Genomic DNA, 18,515 nt, shown 5'->3' with positions numbered 1-18,515 from the left:
GGAGGTTCTGGTAGCAGAAACACCCTGAGTAAGGGGACAAGAGTCAGAGCCCAGCTTGCAGTATTGAGTGTGGGAAGAGCATCCATGGGGGTGGGTTGTATAGGACTTGGGGGCCTTGCAAGTGTTTGGCCTGGATCTGTGTTGGGAGCCAATGGCCTGTCTTGAGCCCAAGAGTGACATCATCTGACTTGCATTTCAGACGGTTTAACTCTCCAGCTGCTGGGTAGAGAGGCAAGGGAAACCAGTTGGAAGGCTGCCATGAACCGTAACAGCAACCCAAGGAGCACATTCTCAGGGCAAAGAAATGTGATGTAGAAAACCAGAGGAGAAAAGATCACCTGGCACGGGGGTTACTTGGGACCCCTTCAATGGCAGAAGCAGGTTTGTGCTGAGTCCTAAAAGACAACAACATTTGACAAGATGAGTTTGGAGAAATATATGCTTTATGTTTAACATAGTTTACCAAATCTGTGTGATATCATAAAAGACTCAATATCCTATAATAAAACCAAAACTCTACTTGCAGAGGGGTCCTATGATAAACTTCCCGGTAAGGATTTACACAAATAGATAGTTGGCCCATTCTACAAGCTAGTATGACTTCTATTGCTGTCAGATGGGAATACAAAGGAGTGTCCCTTCTATGTCCCAAAGTTTATGTTGTTGAGGTCTCACGAGTTACAAACAAAACAGCTGGCTGAAGATGTAGAATGCAGAGGTAATAAAGAAATGTCAGTCAATCCAATATTTATTGTTCACACTCACAGGTGACCAGGAACATCAACTAAGACATGGAGATATGGTTGAATCAATCAACCACAGATGACTTCATCTTCTTGGGCATTTTTTCTCGCAGTCCAACTGACCTTGTCCTTTTCTCTGTCGTTCTGGTGGTCTTCACAGTGGCCCTCTGTGGGAATGTTCTCCTCCTCTTCCTCATCTACAGAGTTTCTCGACTTCACATACCCATGTACTTTTTCCTCAGTCAGCTCTCTCTCAGGGACCTCATGTTGGTTTGTACCACTGTGCCAAAGATGGTGGTAAACTTCATGTCTGGCAAGAAGTCCACCTCCTTTGTGGGTTGTGGCATACAAATTGGCCAATTTGTCTGTCTTGTGGGATCTGAGGGGCTCTTGCTGGGACTCATGGCTTATGACCGCTATGTGGCCATTAGCCACCCACTTCACTATCCTGTCCTCATGAGTCAGAGGGTCTGCCTCCAGATTGTCGGGAGCTCTTGGGCCTTTGGGATAATAGATGGTGTGATCCAGATGGTGGTAGTAATGACCTTTCCCTACTGTGGCTTGAGGGAAGTGAACCACTTCTTTTGTGAGATGCTATCCTTGTTGAAACTGGCCTGTATAGACACATCCATTTTTGACAACGTTATATATGCTTGCTGTATCTTCATGCTGTTTCTTCCCTTCTCCATCATTGTGGCCTCCTATGCTCATATCCAGAGTGCATGTTCTGCTCAGGCTGGCAAAAAGGCCCTGGCCATCTCTTCCTCCCATCTGACACCTGTCTTCCTCTTCTATGGGGCAGCCATGTTCATCTACCTGAGGCCCCGGCGCTACCGGGCCCCTAGCCATGACAAGGTGATCTCTATCTTCTACACCATCCTTACTCCTATGCTCAGCCCCCTTATTTATAGCTTGAGAAACCAGGAGGTGATGGGGGCCCTGAGAAAGGCGTTGGACCATTGCAGGATTGGCAGCCAGCACTGAAGGACCAGAACACCCTGTGCCATCCCTTGATTCTGTGAATTTGAGTAAATAAGCTCTAGGTGAGGCTCTAATTCCTCATTAATAGTGATGATCATAACACCTGCAGGCCTGGAGATGTCTTTTTAAACCCTAACCCTCTCTGTGTCTAGTGAAAAACCAGCTTTTTTTTTTTTTTTTACCAAATATTTTCTGAGCTAGTTCATTTGTAAAATGTATTACCTTGGAATGTAGGACTTTGTAAACCCAAGCACTGTGTAGAAGTAAGACAATGGGATCATTATCACTTATTGTTTAAAACTGGAATGATTTCTACAATTAGAGGAAGCCCTGAGCTTAACTTCCTAACTCATTGCTAAACTCTACCGTTGATTCAGAGCCTACCACAATGCCAAGCAACATACAATATTCCATATACGTATATAGAGATATGATTTGTCTTATTTATCAAAGATATCACAACATATATTAGATGAAATGCATCCAGAGGACAAAACACAAGTTTATAAAATTCTCTTTAGAGAGTGCTCACCCTTCCTGTTCTGTAAGTAGGAACTTTTTTTAATATATAAGCGGGGTGGTTTTTTTTGACTTTTTAAGTTTTTAGTTTAATTCCAATTAGTTAATATACAGTGTATACAGTGTTATATTTGTTTCGGGTATACAGTATAGTAATTCAACATTCCACACGTCACCTTTGCTCATCATAAGTGCACTCCTTAATCCCCATAACCTATGTCACCTATCTCCGCTGTAACCATCAGTTTGTTCTCTATAGTTACGAGTCTATTGCCTGATTTCTCTCTTTCTCCCTCTAAGTCTTTCTTGATTTGTCTTTCTCTTTTTTCTGTTTACTTTTTGTTTTTTTCCTTAAATTCCACATATGAGTGAAATCATATAGCATTTGTCATTCTCTGACTTATTTCACTTAGCATCATACTCTCTTTCTCTATCCATGTCTTTGCAAAGGCAATATGTCATTCTTTTTATTGCTGAATAGCATTTCGTTTACACATACCACATCTTTAGCCATTCCTCTATCTATGGACACTTGGGCTACTTCCGTATCTTAGCTATTATAGATAATGCTTCTATAAATATCTGGGTGCTTGTATCCCTTTGAATTAGTTTTTGTACTCTTTGAGAAAATAGTAGTGTGATTGTTGAATCATAGGGTCTTCTATTTTTAACTTTTTTAAAAGATTTTTTCCCCCTTCATTTGAGAGAGAGACAATGAGGGAGAGAGCCATGAACGGGGGGCAGAGGAAAAGGGAGAAGCAGAGTCCCCACTGAGGGGGAGCCTGACACAGGGTTCAATCCCAGGACCATGACCTGAGCTGAAGGCAGACGCTTAACCAACTGAGCTACCCAGGTACTCCTATTTTTAAATTTTTGAGGAAACTCTATACCGATTTCCAGAGTGACTTCACCAGTTTGCGTTCCCAACAATGTACAATGTTCCTTTTTTCCACATTCTCGCCAATACCTGTTATTTCTTGTGCTGTTGATTTTAGCCATTCTGACAGGTGTGAAGTGATAGCTCATTGTAGTTTTTATATGCATTTCCCTGATGGTAATGGTGATGAACATCTTTTCATATGTTCTTTGGCCATCTGCATGTCTTCTGGGGACAAATGTCTGTTCATGTCCCCTGCCTATTTTTTATTTGGGTTATTTGTGAGACCAGGAACTTTTTACAGACCTCTTGAAGTCTTTATAGTCTTTAAAGAACAAAGTGCAAAGTCTTTGGGATTCTTTTTGAAGATTTTATTTATTTATTTGACAGAGAGACACAATGAGAGAGGGAACACAGCAGGGGGAGTGAGAGAGGGAGAAGCAGGCTTCCTGCTGAGTAGGGAGCCTGATATGGGGCTCAATCCCAGGACCCTGGGATCCTGACCTGAGCTGAAGGCAGATGCTTAAAGACTGAGCCACTCTGGTGCCCCATCTTTTGGGGTCTTGAGGAAAGGGGTAAAGACGTTTATTATCTGACACATAAGAAATACACAGGAAAGTGTTGTATATCTAATCCTCCAACAAAATTAGCCACATTTTATTATTTCAGTTCCTCTAAGAGGAAAATTCGTTCTACTGTTTTCCCTTGGGAAATTATATTTGGAACATAAGTGGCAGAATTTGATCTGTATTTGAAGACACTTTCAAATATCTGTAGTTATCTCTGTACCAGCTGCAATAAGATTTTTTTCCGGAAGAAAATATTCGTTGTTGCATTCAGAAAAAAAAAAAAAAAAAGAAGAACAAACTGTGTTCTGGAAGTTGGACTAAACCACAGGAAAGCATTTGCTTAGTTTTCAGGCTTGGAGAGAATGGAGGGCAGTGACACTAATAGTAACTACAATTCTCAGGACATACCGTGGGTAGGTGACTTTAGATTGTCTATTCACTTTAATTTTACTACAAATATTTTGTGGTGATCATTCTGTGCCTTTACAGACAAGGACACTGAGGCTCAGACCACTTAATGCCCCTACGTTACCCTCATTCCCCAGTTCTCTCCACCTCCCCCTGAGAAAGAGTTTTCTTGTTGGAACAGCTGAGATGAGCAGAGGGCTTCGCAGGAGCTTCCCGTCCCTTGGAGCTTAATTGCCAGAAACTGGGGACAGAGATGTGACAGAGGAGGGTTCTCCAAGGATTTGTGAATATAAAAGTAAATTTTCTTAGTCACAGCAGAGGGAGAGAACAGTAGGTGCAGTGAGGAGTGCCAGGGAATAAAATCTCTCAGCTGGGCCCTGGACCTCACTCAGTGAGGGTTTCTTTCCAAAGGTAAGGTTCTGTTTCCTCATTAATCATGAAACCCTTCCCCCATGGTCCAGCCCACCCCCTGTGATCCCTTTATGGATGAGGGATAAACTTTCTCTCTGCTAAAATTTTTATTTCTGAAAGACTTTTTCTAACCACTAGAGATTCTGCCAGTGTTTGGGCATGAAGTGTTCTCTTCCAGGTTTTCCTGTGTTTCTTTATGTCTCCCATTTTAACCAATCTTAGCATTTCTTCCAAACTTTTCTACAGCCTTTGTGGAAGGCATTTGTTATTTCCTCCCTGTGGATGAGCAGTGCCCCCAATTACCTCACTCAATACCCTTTTTCAAAGGATATGACAGTCTGGAGTTTTCACCACACAAGACTTTCTCCTGAAAATCTCTCCTCTATACCTTTCCTAAGTCCCTCCTGCTTCCATTTCAGCTCCTTTCCTTGAGGAGAGGAAGGTGCACTGAAAGAAACCCTATTGCAGGCCCCACTGACTGATCAGAGCAGCCATCACTTGGTGGTGAAGTCTGCTTTCCAAGGAGGCAAGGCTACAGACTGGGTCTTGTCCTGCTGATTCCCAAGCCCTTCCTGGTGTCATTGATTAGAATGTTTTCATTAAGGCGCTCTTTTCTGAATAATTTCATTTACAATCTCTGTCATCATAATGCTTCAAAATGTTTATCTTAATTCATGATTTAAAACTTTTGAATAGAGGGAAGAATTGTATCATATATTTCTTTTCTGTATGGGGTTGTCAAAGTTTCCCTTTTCCAGTTAAAAACACAACACTCATTCCTTATCAAAGAAACATGTGTCACAGATTTTATTCAACTCATTAATGGATATCTCAGACAGTAAAAGGAGTTCTAGGAAGAAAGGAACTACTAGGCTATCAGAAAATTTAAAAAAATTAAAGAATGGATTGCTGGGAAGATGGTGGAGTAAAAGGACCTCAGTTTACCATGTCCCATGTGTACAACTAGAAAAAACCCACATCAGTGTAAATAACCCAGAAAATGACCCAAAGACTGGGATAATAATCTCCATAACTAATGTAAAGTAGAGGCCACATCGAAGAGGGTAGGAGGGTAGAGACATTGTGGGGAGCTAAATGGACCTAACAGTATCATCCATGAGAGGGAGGGATCTGTGGGTGTAAAGAAGGGAGAGAAATAGACTATTACACAAGAGAACACACAGAGGGAGGACATTTGACTTTGAAAACCATAGGGACCAAATTCTGTGAGTTCTTAAAACCAGTGATTTGAAAATCATTTATCTTAGCTCTGGGAGAGTCAGAAGGCTGAGAGGAAATTGAATTCTACCCTTCAAGAAAAAGCATAACAAATACCTCATAGAGATACAGCATAGAAGCAGCAGTTTGAAAGACACCTGAGGCATGTGGAGGGAGGTGGTATATGCATCTCAGACCATGTTTTGGAGGGACAGAAGTGGTTGGAAGAGTCCTCAAAGGAGTTGGCACGCATCATTTCCACACCCAACCACCCAGGAGCATAAACACATGTCACCTGTGGGAACCAACACAATGCCAACACTCACTAACACTCTAACTTGTTAAGACTGCCACATCCCCTCCCTGTGTTTTGGCCGATATACCTCTTCTAGCCAGGCTTGTCTCACTCCCGGTGCTGCAAGTTCCCTCCCACAAAGGACCAGCACGCAAACCTTACAAACACATATCCCCTCCCATACAGTTTTGGCCAGAGCCCATCCAAAACAGTAGTACCACAAGCCTGGCGGTGTGCCAGTAGGCACAAGTGCTAGGACCACTCCAAAGAGACGCCATTAGGTTTTCATTCATTTTGAGTCTAATTTGTATGTGGTATAAGGAAATGGTCCAGTTTCATTCTTCTGCATGTGGCTGTCTAAATTTCCCAGCACCATTTGTTGAAGAGACTATCTTTTTTCCATTGGACATTCTTTCCTGCTTTGTCGAAGATTAGTTAACCATAGAGTTGAGGGTCAATTTCTGGGCTCTCCATTCTGTTCCATTCATCAATATGTCTGTTTTTGTGCCAGTACCATACTATCTTGATGATGACAGGTTTGCAATAGAGCTGGAAGTCAGGAATTGTGATGCCGCCAGCTTTGCTTTTCTTTTTCAAAATTCAAAGAGACGTTCGGGGGTTATTCTGGTCCCATACAAATTTTAGAATTATTTATTCCATTTCTTTGAAAAGAGTGGATGCTATTTTCATAGGGATTGCATTGAATGTGGAGATTGCTCTAGGTAGAATTAATAACTTCACAATATTTGTTCTTCCAACCATGAGCATGGGACGTATTTCCACTTCTTTGTGGCTTCCTCAAATTCTTTCATGAGTATTTTACACTTTTGGAATGCAGATTTTGACTCTTTGGTTAGATTTATTCCTTGGTATCTTATGCTTTGGGGTGCATTGGTAAATGGGATGGACTCCTTAAATTAGCTTTCTTCTGGATTCTTGGTACGGAGGAATGCCACTGATTTCTACGTATTGATTTTATATTCGAGCTAAAGCATGGTTTCCTCACAGTGTTGGGCCTTCGAAGAAGGCGCCCGGAACTTAGGCCTTCATGCACACATGCCCGAGGAGTGCTGGCTTCGTGACACTCGAGTTCATTCGAGAGGTGACTCTGCAAAGAGCCGTTTCTCTCGCCCAGTGATTGAGGGGATGGTTGCCAGGCTCTCACGCACGCCACTGGAAATACTTCCACCGAACTCAAAAGTGACACTATTCTAACTACCAAACGATACCTCTACACTGCTGATTCTTCGACTTAGTCCGGTAGCGATGAGACCTCCAGGCAAAGCAGGGTCGCAGGGCCGGCTCCCTGAGACAAGTGGCGAGTTGTGTTCTGCCTTCTGCCCCATCCAGAGTCTCCCTCAGAATATGCTTCCAGAAGCCCTGCCCGTGTTCCCACGCACCCTCGCGGCCAAGGGCCTACATTCTCAGGAAAGGCTACTTGAGGCGGAAGAACGGGTTCTCTCCAGTGTTGTCTTTTCGACAGGGGACTGGCTGCCTTTATGTTTGCACGCACACACGGGACCACAAGACTGCCCTCATGAAACAAGAGGTGGGTGAGAGCTGCCTGCTGCACGCTCCTGTTTCTCACTCGCTGTCACGGATGGGACCCGTTCCCCGGTCTCTCCTCCGCGAGCGCTGTCAAATCCCTCCAGCTCCAAGACCAGCAATGCTAGCTAAAGTTCGGTAACTCTACCACTTGCATTCTTCGTGGTAGTGGCCGGGTCCCTAAGGCATCCAGACACACAGGGTACAGCCGTGCTCACCTCCCCAAACAAGAGGGGAGGTCGAGAGCAGCCTTCTTCACAGGCCTCTTTCACAGTCAGGGTAACGTCCAGGTCCCGTTCCTCATGCTTCCACCAAAACACACAACACGTGCAGTTGGCACTCAGGAAGGGCGTTCTTGGCTGAGGCCCGGGGTCCTCTAACGTTGTGTTCCTTGGAGCTAAGGTGGATGGAACTTAGGACTGAACGCACACGGGGGGGGGGTGGGTGGGTGCAGACGCCCCGGCCTCGCGAAATAGGAGTTGAGTCGAGAGGTGCCTTGGGCCCAGTGCTTCTTTCTCCCTTGGAGTTCTGCCGGCACACACTCCCCAGGTTGGCAGAGCAGCACAGATGAATAAGAGGCCGCCCTGAGGAGAGTCTCCATGAGGGGAAACTGGGCTTCCTTACGGGCTTGTTTCTTCCAAGGCAGGGTTGAGCACTGAGCGTTCCAACCACACAAGAGGTGGTGTTAGCTTCAGGTAGGAAGAGCCGAGCCGAGGGGTGCCTGCCTTCCGCACCGGCCTGCTTCTTCCTCGCTTTTACGAACGGGAGCCGTGCGCCAGGCTCCCACCCACGGAACACTGTACCCGCCTTCCACCCTCAGAGAGGTCGGCGCTAGCTAAAGCACGGTTTCTCCACACAGGTTATGCTTTGAGTTAGTACGCTAACAATTAGACCTCCCTGCAGAAGTGGAACCGCAGGGCTGCCTTCCTGAAACAAGCGGGGAGTCGAGTCCTGCGTTCTGCCGCAGCCAGAGTCGCACTCAGGAAACGGTTTGGGACTCACTTGCAGTGCTCTCACGCATGCACTCGGGGAAGATGGGATCTTTGCCCAGGCTTTCGCGCACACCCAGTGGAAGTGCTTCCACTGCCCGCAAGAGTGTCGCTACTCTAGCTACCACACGGTCCCTACAATGCTGCTTCTTCGAGGTAGTCCGCTAGCCATCAGACCTCCTGGCAACGCGGGGCCGCAGGGCTGACTCCCTGAGACAAGGGGCGAGTCGTGTTCTGCCCTCTGCCCCATCCCGATTCTCCCTCAGAATATGCTTCCAGAAGCCCTGGCCGTACTCCCGTGCACCCTCGCGGCCAAGGACCTCCAGTCTCAGAAAAGGCTACTTGAAGCAGAAGAAAAGGTTCTCTCCAGTGATGTCTTCTCAAGTGGGGTGGCTAGCTTTTCGCCTGTACGCACACACGGGGCCACGCGACTGGCCTCATGAAACAAGAGGTGGGTGACAGCTGCCTGCTACGCGCTCCTTTTTCTCACTCGGTGTCATGTTTGGGACCCGTTCCCCGGTCTCTCCTCCTCGAATGCTGTCAAATCCCTCCAGCTTCAAGACCAGCAATGCTAGCTAAAGTTCGGTAATTCTACCGCTTGCATTCTTCGTGGTAGTGGCCGGGTCCCTACGACACCCAGGCACACAGGGTACAGCCGTGCTCACCTCCCCAAACAAGAGGGGGGTCGAGAGCAGCCTTCCTTCACAGGCCTCTTCAGAGTCAGGGTAACGTCCAGGTCCCGTTCCGCCTGCTTTCACCAAAACACACAAGACGTGAAGATGGCGCTCAGGAAGGGCGTTCCTGGCTGAGGCCCGGGGTCCTCAAAACTTGTGTTCCTTGGCGCTAAGGTGGATGGCACTTAGGATTCAGCACACAGAGGGGCCGGTGGCATCGCCCCGGCATCGCGAAAGAGGAGTTGAGTTGAGAGGTGCCTTGGGCCCACTGCTTCTTTCTCCCTTGGAGTTCTGCCGGGACCCACTCCCCAGATTGGCACACCAGCACAGTTGAAAAGGAGGCCGCCCTGAGGAGAGGCTCCGAGAGGGGAAACTGGGCTTCCTTACGGGCTTGTTTCTTCCAAGGCAGGGTTGAGCACTGAGCGTTCCAACCACACGTCGAGCGGTGATGTCAGCTTTAGGTAGCAAGAGCCGAGCTGAGGGGTGCCTGTCTTCCACACCGGCCTGCTTCTCCCTCGCTTTTACGAACGGGAGCCGTGCAAAAGTCTCTCACTCACGATACTGTAAAAGCCTTCCTCCTTCAGAGAGGTCGGCGCTAGCTAAAGCACGGTTTCTCCACACGGGTTATGATTTTAATACGCTAGCAATTAGACCTGCCTGCAGAAGTGCAGGCTTGCTTTCCTGAAACAAGCGAGGAGTCGAGTTCTGCGTTCTGACGAAGCCAGAGTCTCACTCAGAAACGGTTTGTGACTCACTTGCAGTGCGCTCACGCATGCACCGCGGGAAGATGGGATCGTTGCCCAGGCTTTTGCGGACACCCACTGGAAGTGCTTCCACCGCCAGCGAGAGTGCCGCTACTCTAGCTACCACACGGTCCCTCTACACTGCTGCTTCTCTGAGTTAGTCCAATAGCCATCAGACCTCCAGGCAAAGCGGGGCCGCAGGGCTGGTTCCCTGAGACAAGGGGCGAGTCGTGTTCTGCCTTCTACCCCATCCCAAGTCTCCCTCAGAATATGCTTCCAGAAGCCCAGGCCGGAATCCCAAACACCCTCGCGGCCAAGGGCCTGCAGTCTCAGGAAAGGGTACTTGAGAGGGAGAACGGGTTCCCTCCAGGGTTGTCTGTTCGAGGGGAGTGGCTGCCTTTACACCTGCACGCACACACGGGGCCAGGCGAGTGGCTTCATGAAACAAGAGGAGGGTGAGAGCTGCCTGCTACACGCTCCTGTTTCTCACTCGGTGTGACGGTCGTGAACTGTTCCCGAGCCTCTCGTCCTCGAACCCTCTCAAATACTTCAGGCTTCAAGACGAGCAATACAAGCTAAGTTTCGGAAACTCTATCGCTTGGATTGCTCGTGTTCAGTGGCTGGGTCCCTAAGGATTCCAGACACACATGGTTCAGCTGTGCTCTCCTCCCCAAACAACAGTGTGTTCCAGAGCAGCCTTCCTTCACAGGCCTGCTGGTGAAATAGGAGTTGAGTCGGGAGGTGCCTTGGGCCCAATGCCTCTTTCTCCCTGGAAGTCCTGACAGTACCCACTCCCCAGGTTGGCACACCAGCACGGTTGAAAAGGAGGGCGCACTGAGGAGAGGCTCGGTGAGGGGAAAGTAGGCTTCCTTGTGAGCTTATTTCTTCCAAGGCTGGGTTGAGCACTGAGATTTCGAACCACACCTCGAGGGGTGGTGTGAGCTTCAGGTAGCAAGAGCCGAGGCGATCAGTGCCTGTCTTCCTCAGGGGACCGCTTCTCCCTCGCTTTTACAAACGGTAGCCATGCGCAAGGCTCTCACACACGGTACAATGTACCGGACTTCCTCCCTCAGAGAGGTCGGCGCTAGCTAAAGCACGGTTTCTCCACATGGGTCCTGCTTCGAGTTTCTTCGCTAGCATTTAGAGCTGCCGGCAGAAGTGCAGGCCTGCTTTCCTGAAACAAGCGGGGAGTCGAGTCCTGCGTTCTGCCGCAGCCAGAGTCTCACTCAGGAAACGGTTTGGGACTGACTTGCAGTGCTCTCACGCTCGCACCACGGGAAGATGGGATCATTGCCCTGCCTTTCACGCACACCCACTGGAAGAGCTTCTACCGCCAGCAAGAGTGACGCTAGTGTAGCTACCGCCCGGTCCCTCTACACTGCTGCTTCTTTGAGTAAGTCAGCTAGCCATCAGACCTCTAGGCAAAGCGGGGCCGCCAGGCTGGCTTCCTGAGACAAGGGGCGAGTCGTGTTCTGCCTTCTGCCCCATCGCAAGTCTCCCTCAGAATCTGCTTCCAGAAGCCCTGGCCGAGCTCCCACACACTCTCGCGGCCAAGGGCCTGCAGTCTCAGGAAAGGCTGCTTGAAGAGGGAGAACGGGTTCCCTCCAGGGTTGTCTGATCGAGGGGAGTGGCTGCCTTTATACCTGCACGCACACACGGGGCCAGGGGAGTGGCTTCATGAAACAAGAGGAGGGTGAGAGCTGCCTGCTGCACGCTCCTGTTTCTCACTCTGTGTGACGGACGGGAACCGTTCCCGAGTCTCTCGTCCTCAAACCCTGTGAAACCCTCCAGTTTCAAGACGAGCAATGCAAGCTAAGTTACGGTAACTCTATCGCTTGGATTCCTCGTGTTCAGTGGCTGGGTCTGTAAGGATTCCAGACACACAGGGTTCAGTTGTGCTCCGCTCCCCAAACAAGAGGGTGTTTCACAGCAGCCTTCCTTCACAGGTCTGTCGCGAAATAGGAGTTGAGTCCAGAGGTGTCTTGGTCCCACTGCCTTTTTCTCCCTGGAAGTTCTGCGGGATCCACTCCCCAGGTTGGCACACCGGCACGGTTGCAAAGGAGGCCGCGCTGAGGAGAGGCTCCGTTAGGGGAAAGAAGGATTCCTTATGAGCTTGTTTCTTCCAAGGCAGGGTTGAGCACTGAGAGTTCCAACCACACCTCGAGGGGTGGTGTGAGCTTCAGGTAGCAAGAGCCGAGGCGATGGGTGCCTGTCTTCCGCACCGGCCTGCCTCTCCCTCGCTTTTACGAACGGGAGCCGTGCGCGAGGCTCTCACACACGGTACACTGTACCCGCCTTCCTCCCTCAGAGTGGTCGGCGCTAGCTAAAGCACGGTTTCTCCACACGGGTCCTGCTTCGAGTTTCTTCGCTAGCAATTAGAGCTGCCGGCAGACGTGCAGGCCTGCTTTCCTGAAACAAGCGGGGAGTCGAGTCCTGCGTTCTGCCGCATCCAGAGTCTCACTCAGGAAACGGTTTGGGACTGACTTGCAGTGCTCTCACGCTCGCACCCCGGGAAGATGGGATCATTGCCCTGCCTTTCACGCACACCCACTGGAAGAGCTACCACCGCCAGCAAGAGTGACGCTACTCTAGCTACCACAAGGTCCGTCTACACTGCTGCTACTTCAAGTCCGCTAGCCATCAGGCCTCCAGGCAAAGCGGTGCTGCAAGGCTGGCTTCCTGAGACAAGGGGCGAGTCGTGTTCTGCCTTCTGCCCCATCCCGAGTCTCCCTCAGAATATGCTTCCAGAAGTCCTGCCCATGCTCTCACACACCCTCGCGTCCGAGGGCCTGTAGTCTCAGGAAAAGTACTTGAAGAGGGAGAACGGGTTCCCTCCAGGGTTGTTTGTTCGAGGGGAGTGACTGCCTTTATGCCTGCACGCACACACGGGGCCAGGCGAGAGGCCTCATGAAAAAAGAAGAGGGTGAGAGCTGCCTGCTACACGCTCCTGTTTCTCACTCTGTGTGACGGACGGGAAACGTTCCCGAGTCTCTCGTCCTCGAACCCTGTCAAATTCCTCCAGCCTCAAGGCGAGCAATGCAAGCTAAGTTTCGGTAACTCTATCGCTTGATACCTCGTGGTAAGTGGCTGGGTCCCTAAGGATTCCAGACACACAGGGTTCAGCTGTGCTCTCTTCCCCAAACAAGAGGGCGTTCCAGAGCAGCCTTCATTCACAGGCCTGCTCGCGAAATAGGAGTTGAGTCGAGAGCTGTCTTGGGCCCACTGCCTCTTTCTCCCTGGAAGTTCTGCCAGGATCCACTCCCCAGGTTGGCACACCGGCACGGTTGAAAATGAGGCCGCGCTGAGGAGAGGCTCGGTGAGGGTAAAGTAGGCTTCCTTATGAGCTTGTTTTTTGCAGGCAGTGTTGAGCACTGAGAGTTCCAACCACACCAGGAGGGTTGGTGTGAGCTTCAGGTAGCAAGAGCCGAGGGGATGGGTGCCTGTCTTCCGCACCGGCCTGCCTCTCCCTCGCTTTTACGGACGGGAGCCGTGCGCGAGGCTCTCACACACGGTACACTGTACCGGACTTCCTCCCTCAGAGAGGTCGGCGCTAGCTAAAGCACGGTTTCTCCACATGGGTCCTGCTTAGAGTTTCTTCGCTAGCATTTAGAGCTGCCGGCAGAAGTGAAGGCCTGCTTTCCTGAAACAAGCGGGGAGTCGAGTCCTGCCTTCTGCCGCAGCCAGAGTTTCACTCAGGAAACGGTTTGGGACTCACTTGCAGTGCTCTCACGCTCGCACCCCGGGGAAGATGGGATCATTGCCCTGCCTTTCACGCACACCCACTGGAAGACGCTAGTGTAGCTACGACCCTGTCCCTCTACACTGCTGCTTCTTTTAGTAAGTCAGCTAGCCCTCAGACCTTCAGGTAAAGCGGGGCCGCCAGGCTGGCTTCCTGAGACAAGGGGCGAGTCGTGTTCCGTCTTCTGCCCCATCGCAAGTCTCCCTCAGATTATGCTTCCAGAAGCCCTGCCCGAGTTCCCACACACTCTCGCGGCCAAGGGCCCGCAGTCACAGGAAAGGCTGCTTGAAGAGGGAGAACGGGTTCCCTCCAGGGTTGTCTGTTCGAGGGGAGTGGCTGCTTTAGACCTGCACGCACACACGGGGCAAGCGAGTGGCTTCAGGAAACAAGGAGGAATGTGAGAGCTGCCTGCTACACGCTCCTGTTTCTCACTCGGTGTGACGGTCGTGAACCGTTCCCGACTCACTTGTCCTCGAACCCTGTCAAATCCCTCCATCTTCAAGACGAGCAATGCAAGCTAAGTTTCGGAAACTCTATCGCTTGGATTGCTCGTGTTCAGTGGCTGGGTCCCTAAGGATTCCAGAAACACAGGGTTCAGTTGTGCTCCGCTCCCCAAACAAGAGGGTGTTTCACAGCAGCCTTCCTTCACAGGTCTGTCGCGAAATAGGAGTTGAGTCCAGAGGTGTCTTGGTCCCACTGCCTTTTTCTCCTTGGAAGTTCTGCCGGGATCCACTCCCCAGGTTGGCACACCAGCACGGTTGCAAAGGAGGCCGCGCTGAGGAGAGCCTCCGTGAGGGGAATGAAGGCTTCCTTATGAGCTTGTTTCTTCCAAGGCATGGTTGAGCACTGAGAGTTCCAACCACACCTCGAGGGGTGGTGTGAGCTTCAGGTAGCAAGAGCCGAGGCGATGGGTGCCTGTCTTCCGCACCGGCCTGCCTCTCCCTCGCTTTTACGAACGGGAGCCGTGCGCGAGGCTCTCACACAGGGTACACTGTACCCGCCTTCCTCCCTCAGAGAGGTCGGCGCTAGCTAAAGCACGGATTCTCCACACGGGTCCTGCTTCGAGATTCCTCGCTAGCAATTAGAGCTGCCGGCAGAAATGCAGGCCTGCTTTCCTGAAACAAGGAGGGAGTCGAGTCCTGCGTTCTGCTGCAACCAGAGTCTCACTCAGGAAACGGTGTGGGACTCACTTGCAGTGCTCTCACGCACGCACCCGGGAAGATGGGATCATTGCCCTGACTTTCACGCACACCCACTGGAAGAGCTTCTACCGCCAGCAAGACTGACGCTAGTGTAGCTACCACCCGGTCCCTCTACACTGCTGCTTCTTTGAGTAAGTCAGCTAGCCATCAGACCTCTAGGCAAAGGGGGGCCGCCAGGCTGGCTTCCTGAGACAAGGGGCGAGTCGTGTTCTGCCTTCTGCCCCATCGCAAGTCTCCCTCAGGATATGCTTCCAGAAGCCCTGGCCGAGCTCCCACACACTCTCGCGGCCAAGGGCCTGCAGTCTCAGGAAAGGCTGCTTGAAGAGGGAGAACGGGTTCCCTCCAGGGTTGTCTGTTCGAGGGGAGTGGCTGCCTTTATCCCTGAACGCACACACGGAGCCAGGCGAGTGGCTTCATGAAACAAGAGGAGGGTGAGAGCTGCCTGCTGCACGCTCCTGTTTCTCACTCTGTGAGACGGACGGGAACCGTTCCCGAGTTTCTCGTCCTCGAACCCTGTCAAACTCTCCAGTTTCAAGACGAGCAATGCAAGCTAAGTTTCGGTAACTCTATCGCTTGGATTCCTCGTGTTCAGTGGCTGGGTCCGTAAGGATTCCAGACACACAGGGTTCAGTTGTGCTCCGCTCCCCAAACAAGAGGGTGTTTCACAGCAGCCTTCCTTCACAGGTCTGTCGCGAAATAGGAGTTGAGTCCAGAGGTGTCTTGGTCCCACTGCCTTTTTCTCCCTGGAAGTTCTGCCGCGATCCACTCCCCAGGTTGGCACACCAGCACGGTTGCAAAGGAGGCCGCGCTGAGGAGAGGCTCCGTGAGGGGAAACTAGGCTTCCTAATGAGCTTGTTTCTTTGAAGGCAGGGTTGAGAACTGAGAGTTCCAACCACACCTCGAGGGGTGGTGTGAGCTTCAGGTAGCAAGAGCCGAGGCGATGGGTGCCTGTCTTCCGCACCAGCCTGCCTCTCCCTCGCTTTTACGAACGGGAGCCGTGCGCGAGGCTCTCACACACGGTACACTGTACCCGCCTTCCTCCCTCAGAGAGGTCGGCGCTAGCTAAAGCACGGTTTCTCCACACGGGTCCTGCTTCGAGTTTCTTCGCTAGCAATTAGAGCTGACGGCAGAAATGCAGGCCTGCTTTCCTGAAAGAAGCGGGGAGCCGAGTCCTCCGTTCTGCCGCATCCAGAGTCTCACTCAGGAAACGGTTTGGGACTGACTTGCAGTGCTCTCACACTCGCACCCCGGGAAGATGGGATCATTGCCCTGCCTTTCACGCACACCCACTGGAAGAGCTACCACCGCCAGCAAGAGTGACGCTACTCTAGCTACCACACGGTCTGTCTACACTGCTGCTACTTCGAGTAAGTCCGCTAGCCAACAAGCCTCCAGGCAAAGCGGTGCCGCAAGGCTGGCTTCCTGAGACAAGGGGCGAGTCGTGTTCTGCCTTCTGCCCCATCCCGAGTCTCCCTGAGAATATGCTTCCAGAAGTCTTGGCCATGCTCTCACACACCCTCGCGTCCGAGGGCCTGTAGTCTCAGGAAAAGCTACTTGAAGAGGGAGAACGGGTTCCCTCCAGGGTTGTCTGTTCGAGGGGAGTGACTGCCTTTATGCCTGCACGCACACACGGGGCCAGGCGAGAGGCCTCATGAAAAAAGAGGAGGGTGAGAGCTGCCTGCTACACGCTCCTGTTTCTCACTCTGTGTGACGGACGGGAAACGTTCCCGAGTCACTCGTCCTCGAACCCTGTCAAATCCCTCCAGCCTCAAGGCGAGCAATGCAAGCTAAGTTTCGGTAACTCTATCGCTTGATACCTCGTGGTAAGTGGCTGGGTCCCTAAGGATTCCAGACACACAGGGTTCAGCTGTGCTCTCTTCCCCAAACAAGAGGGCGTTCCAGAGCAGCCTTCTTTCACAGGCCTGCTCGCGAAATAGGAGTTGAGTCGAGAGGTGCCTTGGGCCCACTGCCTCTTTCTCCCTGGAAGTTCTGCCAGGATCCACTCCCCAGGTTGGCACACCGGCACGGTTGAAAATGAGGCCGCGCTGAGGAGAGGCTCGGTGAGGGTAAAGTAGGCTTCCTTATGAGCTTGTTTTTTGCAGGCAGAGTTGAGCACTGAGAGTTCCAACCACACCAGGAGGCTTGGTGTGAGCTTCAGGTAGCAAGAGCCGAGGCGATGGGTGCCTGTCTTCCGCACCGGCCTGCCTCTCCCTCGCTTTTACGAACGGGAGCCGTGCGCGAGGCTCTCACACACGGTACGCTGTACCGGACTTCCTCCCTCAGAGAGGTCGGCGCTAGCTAAAGCACGGTTTCTCCACATGGGTCCTGCTTAGAGTTTCTTCGCTAGCATTTAGAGCGGCCGGCAGAAGTGAAGGCCTGCTTTCCTGAAACAAGCGGGGAGTCGAGTCCTGCGTTCTGCCGCAGCCAGAGTCTCACTCAGGAAACGGTTTGGGACTCACTTGCAGTGCTCTCACGCTCGCACCCCGGGGAAGATGGGATCATTGCCCTGCCTTTCACGCACACCCACTGGAAGAGCTTCTACCGCCAGCAAGACTGACGCTAGTGTAGCTACCCCCCGGTCCCTCTACACTGCTGCTTCTTTTAGTAAGTCAGCTAGCCCTCAGACCTCCAGGTAAAGCGGGGCCGCCAGGCTGGCTTCCTGAGACAAGGGGCGAGTCGTGTTCTGTCTTCTGCCCCATCGCAAGTCTCCCTCAGATTATGCTTCCAGAAGCCCTGCCCGAGCTCCCACACACTCTCGCGGCCAAGGCACCGCAGTCACAGGAAAGGCTGCTTGAAGAGGGAGAACGGGTTCCCTCCAGGGTTGTCTGTTCGAGGGGAGTGGCTGCCTTTATACCTGCACGCACACACGGGGCAAGGCGAGTGGCTTCATGAAACAAGAGGAATGTGAGAGCTGCCTGCTACACGCTCCTGTTTCTCACTCGGTGTGACGGTCGTGAACCGTTCCCGAGTCTCTCTTCCTCGAACCCTGTCAAATCCCTCCATCATCAAGACGAGCAATGCAAGCTAAGTTTCGAAAACTCTATCGCTTGGATTGCTCGTGTTCAGTGGCTGGGTCCCTAAGGATTCCAGACACACAGGGCTCAGTTGTGCTCCGCTCCCCAAACAAGAGGGTGTTTCACAGCAGCCTTCCTTTACAGGTCTGTCGCGATATAGGAGTTCAGTCCAGAGGTGTCTTGGTCCCACTGCCTTTTTCTCCCTGGAAGTTCTGCCGGGATCCACTCCCCAGGTTGGCACACCGGCACGGTTGCAAAGGAGGACGCGCGGAGGAGAGGCTCCGTGAGGGAAAAGTAGGCTTCCGTATGAGCTTGTTTCTTCCAAGGCAGGGTTGAGCACTGAGAGTTCCAACCATACCTCGAGGGGTGGTGTGAGCTTCAGGTAGCAAGAGCGGAGGCGATGGGTGCCTGTCTTCCGCACCGGCCCGCCTCTCCCTCGCTTTTACGAACGGGAGCCGTGCGCGAGGCTCTCACACACGGTACACTGTACCCGCCTTCCTCCCTCAGAGAGGTCGGCGCTAGCTAAAGCACGGATTCTCCACATGGGTCCTGCTTCGAGATTCCTCGCTAGCAATTAGAGTTGCCGGC

At 51.5% G+C, this 18,515-nt stretch overlaps 1 protein-coding gene across 1 annotated transcript; it reads left to right on the top strand.

Annotated features, from left to right (window-relative positions):
* Positions 1–791: 791 nt before the first annotated feature.
* LOC148164251 (olfactory receptor 2V2-like) lies at positions 792–1,727 on the top strand. Its single transcript, XM_088023584.1, has one exon. It carries the CDS (start codon positions 792–794, stop codon positions 1,725–1,727), a length of 936 nt encoding a protein of 311 aa, XP_087879710.1.
* Positions 1,728–18,515: the final 16,788 nt, after the last annotated feature.

The sequence above is a fragment of the Eumetopias jubatus genome, unplaced genomic scaffold (genome assembly GCF_037043125.1).
Source record: "Eumetopias jubatus isolate StellerSeaLion01/CBP00866 unplaced genomic scaffold, mEumJub1_p1.0 scaffold_5, whole genome shotgun sequence".
NCBI lineage: Eukaryota > Metazoa > Chordata > Mammalia > Carnivora > Otariidae > Eumetopias > Eumetopias jubatus.
This window is presented reverse-complemented; position numbering and strand designations above follow the sequence as displayed.